At 39.1% G+C, this 8,671-nt stretch overlaps 1 protein-coding gene across 2 annotated transcripts in view; it reads left to right on the plus strand.

Annotated features, from left to right (window-relative positions):
- Positions 1 to 1,789: 1,789 nt before the first annotated feature.
- Positions 1,790 to 8,671, plus strand: part of LOC6581589 (triple functional domain protein) — a 54,336-nt gene continuing 47,454 nt past the window's right edge. The window contains exon 1 of one of the 2 annotated variants that reach the window (XM_032731618.2): positions 1,790 to 2,374. In XM_032731618.2, coding sequence (XP_032587509.1) covers positions 2,186 to 2,374 — 189 coding nt within the window. In that variant the 5' untranslated portion in view covers positions 1,790 to 2,185. Of the gene's footprint in view, positions 2,375 to 6,132; positions 6,238 to 8,671 lie in introns of those variants that run through there. The other variant, XM_032731619.2, reaches the window with a different exon arrangement.

The raw sequence follows: 8,671 nt of genomic DNA on the forward strand, positions 1-8,671 counted from the left end.
ATAGGCTATGCTTAAAAAAATAACTACAGTTGTTAAGTTGCTGGGTTATAGGTAACATTATTCGTGTGACGTAAGCCTTGAATTAAAAAACTAAAAGAAAATGTATGCTCAGGAGTTAGATGAATATCATAAAGCTAAAGCAGTGTAAAAAGCTTTTCCCTTATCAAATTCGAAAACACATGTGTCTAATGGTTTTATTGTCGCGATGGCATTTATTACATAATTTATACTCTCTACCATTCAGATATATAAAGATAATCACAATTGATTATATATACATTCGATGATATAAGGCTAATGCCTAAATGTCATGCGATCTATGCAACAGCTTCGGGCCGTGCCAGGCTTTGGCCCAACTTATGAATGAAACCGGCGCCGCACTTCATTCAGCTAAATTCGCAAAGCAACAACAACAGCAAAAAATATTCATTTTGCAAGTGGCACGTACCTGCTGCAGTGTCCGCCGTACCCAGCGGCGACATCTTCGACGCAGACGCCGTTGCATCCGCACAGGTGGTTTTTGCATTTGGATACCAAATGCGAGTCACCTGTGTACGTACGTGAGCGAGGGCCAGCAACGTGTTGAGAATTTTCCACAAAACAAAACCAATATAATAATATAAAATCACAGCCCTGGGAAAGAGCCTGATGCACTTTCTTCATAAATAAGTAAATAATGTATGTATGGCTGTGTATGTAGCACACGATGCATGGCCTAACTATGAGAGAATTTTTATATTTATGGGCATTGTCGCGTGAGTGCCACTGTAGTTGTTGTTATTGTTCTCGTTGTCTGGCTGTTCTCATTCTAAACAATGCAACGTCAGCGTCGACGTCGTCGTCGACAGCAACATTAGCATAAATAAATAAATAACCGTAATAACAGCGACAACAACAGCGTCAGCGCTAAAGTGCATAGGCAACGCGAGCAAGTAAATAACAACAACAAGAATTAGTATAAGAAAGAGCAATAAAGCTTTTTCGGCTTCTGTTGCGTTTCGATGGCTCTTCTTTTTCACACAGTCCATCGGAAATGCACGCCAAGCTTTAGTTTTCGTTCTCTTCCATGGGCGCTCTCTCTCTCCCTCTCTCGTTTTCTAAATACGTTTTGACACGCGGCAGTAGCTATAAAGCACCCACACGTGCTCAAAACACTGTGGTGCCATATGTAATACATATACAAATAATACACATAAGTGAAGTGTAAACAAATGAATTTGTAAAATAAATACAAAATATACTTTCAGTTTATGTGTAAAGCAAAGTTTCAGTTTTTATCAATATTAATTATATATATATTAATTAAATCTCCTTTAATTACACTTCAACCACTGTGCGCCGGCCTATTACAATAACAAATTCTTAGCAACAACAAAAAGCTCGACTAGCCTGCATGTACTTAAATATGGCTTTTGTTGCCGTTACGGACAATCAAATTGAGTGCAAAGCTCAATTTCAGTTTCGGCAGCAGCAGCAGCGACAGCGGCCGCGGCCTAGAGAAGGGCAGGGCTTAGCTGAGCGACCAGCAGCAGTGACGACGACGTCAGCAGCGAAGCCGGCTTTGAAGTGCGATGTGCTCTGACTGCAAAAAAGTGCCGTTTAAGGTTTCGGGGTTTTTATTTGTAGCTGTTGCTTATTGCATTATTTATACGCGCTCGCATTTACTTTCTTGAGCGAGCACACACACGCACATACTCTCGCTCACACACACGCAACCTATAAACAAAGCGCGCACACAGAGACAGACGACAACAACAGCAACGGGGTGTCGCATTGGTGACAATTTGCGCCTACTGCAACAACACTCTCGGTCTCAGTCTAAGCCGCTCTCGGAGTTAGCAACGTCGCAGCCGACGCCGTCGTCGCAGCGGCAAATGCGACCGCATTCTCAGTCAAACAACAAACGTAACTGAAGTAACAACGGTGTCCGCGGCCAATAATATTAAATACACCACGCTCCCCCCTCGAGTCTATAAAATACTAGTGCTATAAAGGAAACAACGAAAAGTGATTTAAAGGCATACAAAACAATAATATTGTGTGCAAAAATCAAGAATAAGAAGAAGTCAAAGCTTTGCTGAAAGAGCGCCAAGCGCAGGCGACTGGAAGTGTTTCTATCTCTGTCGCTCGACTTGAAAGTGATGAAATTGTTGTTGCTGCATTTCGGCAGCAAGTGTTGTGCTTAATGTTGCGTCTGCCAACGCGTGAGCAGTGCGTCGACTGGCTGCAGTTTATCTTTTTGCTGATCCTACACATCTGGAACGCCTTCAGCATGTCGCTAACGCGCAGCCGTCAAACGACGCTCAAGTGGATTAAGAAGCGTTTGTCGCTGCCGCGTCGACGTCAGCAGCACCAGCAGCAGCAGAGACAACGGGTAAGCGTCCTAAGTGCCGTTCAAAAGCGGGTCAACTATTTATTCAACCCCTTTGGCTAAGCTTTACTCTACAAATTGATTTTCATCTAATGTTGAATTTCTCTGGAATTCAATTAAAGCCAATAATTGGTGGTTTAATTTTGCGGTAAATTTTGTTTTTCCTGCGTATTTGAGGGCAGGGTTCGAACTTTTGCATTGGCGTGACTTGCAACAATTTCTCCATCAGGTTTGCCCAAAAGCTCAACCCCCGTTTCACCGTTACCGTGACGTAGTTGCCGACTGTCTGCCGCTTTGTTCCGTTTCCGTTGCCATTTGCTAAACACTCTAACCTAACGGTAGGTGTGTCCACCAGCCTAGCCCTGAGCCGCATTGCCGTTGCCGTAGCTGTTGCTCCTGTTGTTGTTGTTGTTGTTATTGTTGCTATTTTGCATGTCTGGCCTGTCTTCAAGTTGAGCGATTATCGCTGTCAGCTTGTATAACAGTTCTGCTCGCCATTTGAGTCGTTATCAATTTCGAACACTTTTCGCTGCATTGTTAGAAATCCAAATTTATGCGAATTTTTATGAAAGTTGTTGATGAGTTTCTTTGCTTTGTTGTATTTGCAATGAAATTTTTGGCAATTTCGAAATAGTTTCGGGGCGTACTGCTGTAACCACTCTATAACTAGGCGTATTGCAGGCATAACACGTATAAGGGAGAGTATGACAGACGCCGTGAGCATAGCAAAGAGTTTTCTATTGCACGAAATTTGTCAGAGTTTGAGATGTGTAAAAATGAGCATATTAGTTTCGAAGTCATACCTTATATATATTTACCAAACTTGATATACATGTAGATACTCTATCCTAACTGCATATCACATTATGCCAATTTATCTAGATATTACTCGAAGTTGGAAAGAAATTACAGTTTAACAGTCATTAAGCCAATAAGTAATTCTAAAAAGTCGTATACATTTCAGTTTCAAAGCTTCCATCTAAACAGTGTATTTGATTTTATTAAACAACCCCTGTTTATTAATTTTGTTTGAAAGCTGTTAGTTGATATATAACTTTGACTTTTCAATCAGGTTTCTAAGCTACTTCGAGTTACATATGAGATCATTGTTAGGGAAAAATATATTTCAAATTAATATACTTTATGTAATGAAAAAGAAAAAAAAAAAAAGCTACTGACATCATGAGTTTAGTCACATTTGTATTAGCTAACAACTGCCGGAAATGCACTTTTAATGAGTTAAGATCACAATAGAACACGAATGGTTGAAAGATGGAATTATATATTTAAGAGAATTTATGGGGTAATTACGAGATAATTATCAGATGATTAATAGTCTCTTCGTGTAAGGGGGATCAACAACAAGTATATAGATTATATTAGATTAGATAGAATTTATACTTTTTGTTCATACATATGTAGCTCATACAAAGAAACGATTAATTGTGATTCTGTATAACTAGACACTTTATCTATAGTTGAGCAAACGTATTCATTTCGCCTGCCAAATGTTTTATTTATAGCAAATTTTAAAGACACCTTCGTTCAAAGTATTTCTCGTAGATTGAAATCAAAACAAAATATTTATTCGCTTCGCGCAAATGTTTATTTCTCAGCACTTAAACTCAGCTTGCAGTAAACAAAAATCGCATGTTCCGATAATCGAAATCGCATCAGAAACCATGGAGCTGTGGAGCTATGGTGCCATGGAACCAATTCGTATAGCCGCAAACAAAGGGCCTGTCAGCTAGCTAGACAGACGATTATACGCGTATGGTGCATGGAAAGTGTGGAAAGTATCTCGAGTTTTTAGCCAAGTTCAAGGCGCTGGCAGCTGTGGCCGCTCTATGAGTGCTTGCCACTTCGCAATTATGGCTAACAATGTCTATCGGGCAGTTGGGGGCGGGGCAAAAAGGGAGAGGCAAATAAAGCAAACAATGCGATGGGGAGCATTAAACACAGAGAATTTCTGTCGCCCCCTTCTGAGCATGGCACACACAAAACAGTCGAACAATAAAAGAATACCCTAGCCCTTGTGCGCAGCAAATGTGGGTGTGTTGTTTTGAAAGCTATATATCAGAAAAAACACTCTGCTACAAAATCAATAGAGCAGTCGAATAGGGTGAAGGAAGTATTGAAATAAAGTGAATTATAATATAAATAACATATATATATTTATATACATAAAATAATTTTAAATACGAACCTTCAAAACATGATGTTTGTTTGAGTACATAAGGCAGAAAAAGAAATGCTATGTTGTTATGTTATTTAAATTATAAAAGAGCTCCAATATTAGTTGCATAAATATATAGTAAGAAAATATATTTAGACATTTTTTATAACTAAAAAAAAATATATATATTTTCAATCAAAATATATATATACATATATATACAATATTGAAAATAAAATAAGTTGTAATGATTTAAAAAAAAATTTTTTTTAAATAATTTTGTATAATAAGAAAAAAGTTTGCAATCAAGAAAAATATATAAAATTTAATAATTAAATTATTTTAAAACAAATATAAATATCAACATAATTAAGCAAAAATACGTATATTAACTTGTGGCACAGTGTATTTCTATAAAGAATTTGATTGACTCGCATTCAATCAATTCAAGAGCGCCTCGACGATTCATTCGCACAGCGGATTCACATTGAAAATCATTCGCACGCATGGAAAATCATTCAAGCTTGCAGTGTGTATGTGTGTGCGTGTGTGACTGTAAAGGTGTAGGTGTGCCTAGGCGTATGTGTGTGTGTGTGTGTGTGGGGCGTGTGTGCGGCTTTTCCATTTGGCGCTCGGCTCATTTCAATTTAGTTGTGCGCCGCAAACGCTTTGAACTTGTTTTCCCAAACGGACGCGAACATTTTCCAATTCGCAAGCGCAGTTCCAGTTGGAGCCGTCGTTTGCCAATTGGAGCCCTGCCCCGAGAGATTTGTGTGGCTGCGTCGCGATTTTTTTCCCATTGATCTCGCATCGCAAAAAAAAAAAAATCGAGGAAGAAAAAAAAGCCAAAATTTGTGCGCGTTTTGATTTTGTGGCGCGTTTTTCATTATTTATTTTTTTTACTGCTGATTTCTGCTGCACGTAGCTGGACCTGAACCTTTCTGTGGCTTACCCTAGGCTACGAGCCAACAAAGAAAAAAGAAACACACAAACTGAAAATAAACAAAAAACAACAACAATAACAACAACAGCAACAACTATGTATTGATAAATTGCCAGCCGACGATTTCCGTCGTGACCCGCGCGTTATGCAAAATGCTCAAATGTAAATAAATATTAAAATAATACACGAAAGAAGAAGCAGAAGAGGCAGGGAGTAAAAAGTGCACTAAGTCCCCTCTGCCACGCCCCTCCTCCCCTCGTCGCGCCTACCTGCCTTTGTTGGCTTGGCTTTTGTGAAAAATGAAGTGAATCTGTCTTTTGTAAAGTGAATCGCCTGCTGCCATAATAATAATAATAATAAGCAATAATAATAATAATGTAAGCCGACAAATTTCGGACTCGAGTCGCGCTGGATTTCTTTTTGAATTTATGAAAACAATAAACGCAACACAAACTACGCATTAAGGCGAAAAGTCTGAAGTCTGAAGTCTGGAGTCGAGTCGGGGAGTCCCTGTCTTTCCCTGTCTGTTGGATTTGCTGAGAGTCAGACGATTTCCTGGCACGCATACAATTTGCATGTGGATATCGCCAGACTGGCCTGGCCTGGCCCGCTCTCGCATCGATCTTTATGATGTCTTATGTAATCTGGAAACTATTCATGCAGCAATATGCTCGCCTGCGTACGCAGCCGCCGCTGAGTCCGCTGAGGCCGACATTGATCTGGCATTCGTATGCGGCCATTGCAACGGTAGGTGGCTTCGGCTCTTTGCCTTTAGGGCATTCACCAAAAAAAAAAAAAAAAAAAAAAAAAAGACGAAAATATGAAAAAACCACTCCAAATGGAAATGGAAATTGGAAATGTGTATGAGCACACACAGTTATAGTTATATATACTATATAGTTAGCTCTGCTGAATGTGGGTCACCTGGAAACTGTTACAGATCGTTCGTTGCTTTATTGATTTAAATTGAGCAATTTGCAATGCGAGAGCCTGGCTCACGTGTAATTGCAACTTAATGCCACCAAATTATTCATAACTAAGCGCTCCCAATTGAGAGATCACAGAAATTGATATCGTATTTAAGACGACTTGCCTCAAAGCAACCAGAAATAGGCTAAAACGGAGATTTTTAATGGGACTTGTAGATTTGTTTAAATTGGTATTTTTTTTATGCGAAAATTAATACATAATAATATAGTATATGTATATGGAAGATAATAATAATAGGAAATTAATTACCTTTTTTTTTTTTTTTTTTTTTGTGGCTTTTATTTTTACAGTTTACCCTTTCCTCTGTAAAAAAAAATTAAGTTTGGAGCATAAATAAATGTTTTTATTTTTCGTTTAATCAAACTAAATTTTTGTTACATTTAAAATAATTTGTATATTTTGACAAATTTTCATTTTTTTTTTTTTTTGCCTATTTTTATTAGAGCATCAAAGTAAATTTTAACCTCACATTTTCCGTTAGACTCGTTGGGAAAAGCGCAGGAAATGGCCAAAGATTTGGGAAGAAAATTATATAAAAAATAGTAAAACAAAACGAAATGAAAGAAAGACAAAGTAAAAAGCTGCTGCAATTGACATGGCCGTAATTTTTTTTTATTGATATGATATGAAGAGCAGGAGATGGTGGACCACCAGCAGTAGCCGCCATGGCCAATGGCCAAAGCTGTTGGCCAAAAGCCATTTGGCCAAATCGCTAGCTCGGCTTAAACGTTCCATTGATAAAAACAGTCTAAGAGCGAGAGAGAGAGGCAGCGAGGAGAGAGAAGAGAAGAGAGAGAGACACACCAGAGCTGCAATAAGTCAACGCTAAGTGTTAAAATGTCGATATTAATTGTGGACTGACTGCCAACGATTGCAACTGGTAAATGGCAACTCTGCAACGGGCAACGGGCAACGGGCAACTTGCCCCTGCCACATGCTACAGCTCGCATTTAAATAAATTGCGATTATGGCTGCAAATGTGGCATGCGGCTAGCTAGGCTAGCTGGCCTGAGCAAAGCCAGTGAACCGCTAATAATATTTATCAGTGCCTCATTTGTTGCATGGACAGGCAGCAAGTGGGTGGAGGAGTAGCAGGAGGCGGGGGCAGCTACAGGCGAGGCAGTTGCAGCCATTGGCCAATAAACCCACAAAAATAAAAAACAAAATGTTGGAGAGAAGCAAATAAAAATTGTTGCAGCTAATTGCAATGAATGTTGATGTTGTTGTTGCTGTTGTTGTTGTTGTTGCCACTTGGCTTGGCTGCCAGTTGCAAGTTGGGGGCCGATGTTGCCGTTGCTGTTGCTGTTGCCGCCGCTTTGTGCATCCGCTCGTCAATTTTTCGGTTGCTGCTTTGCCACATTGTTTGGGCAGCTCCATGGCCATGCATATTTATTTATTGCAACTATGTAAGTTTTGCATTTTCAACCAGAAATCATGCAAAAAAAAAAAAAAAAAAACCAAGAGACATGCAACAGCAACAACAACAACATCAGCAACATCTCTGCTGTTGAGCGGCTTTCAAATCGCATTCGTAGCTGTTAACTGAGGAAAAGAGCGACAGCGACATGAAAACTGTTTAAGTTTTCCACATTTTCCTTTATTTTTCATTCGATTTTGTTGCTATTGTTGTTGTTGCCGCACGCACAACGTGGGAAAACTTATGAAAAATGCAAACGCATTCGACTTGAATAAGATTTGTGCATGCCCAATTGCAATATGAAAGAAATACGTCGGACTTTGGTCGGACTTAGCGATAGGGCCGAAAGCAGGAAAAGGCGCCGCTGATAAGCGACACGGCATCTAGGTAATTGAGGAAATCGGAGAACAACACCTTGGGGATCACAGGGAGTATTATATTATATCATAAGCATATAATAGTACAGCTGAAACTTGAGATGGTCGCGACGATGATGGTCGGGATGGCGCGAGAGTGGGTTGTTATTAGCTATTGATAGGCGCAACTGTAAATACTACATATTATGCAGTCACTGATTGGGCAGTGCTCGAGATTAGGTTGAGTACTTATTTTTAAAGGCAATGTAGAATTAGGGTATTATCGTGATCATTATTATTATCTTAGCATCGTAATTATTACAAATATGAATATTAATATTAATTAAATAGCATTTCATCAACATCATTAGCAGAACTAGTGAAATGTTATTTGTAGTATCGTTTATCCCTTAGCTTT

Source organism: Drosophila mojavensis, unplaced genomic scaffold, assembly GCF_018153725.1.
Source record: "Drosophila mojavensis isolate 15081-1352.22 unplaced genomic scaffold, ASM1815372v1 contig_74, whole genome shotgun sequence".
NCBI lineage: Eukaryota > Metazoa > Arthropoda > Insecta > Diptera > Drosophilidae > Drosophila > Drosophila mojavensis.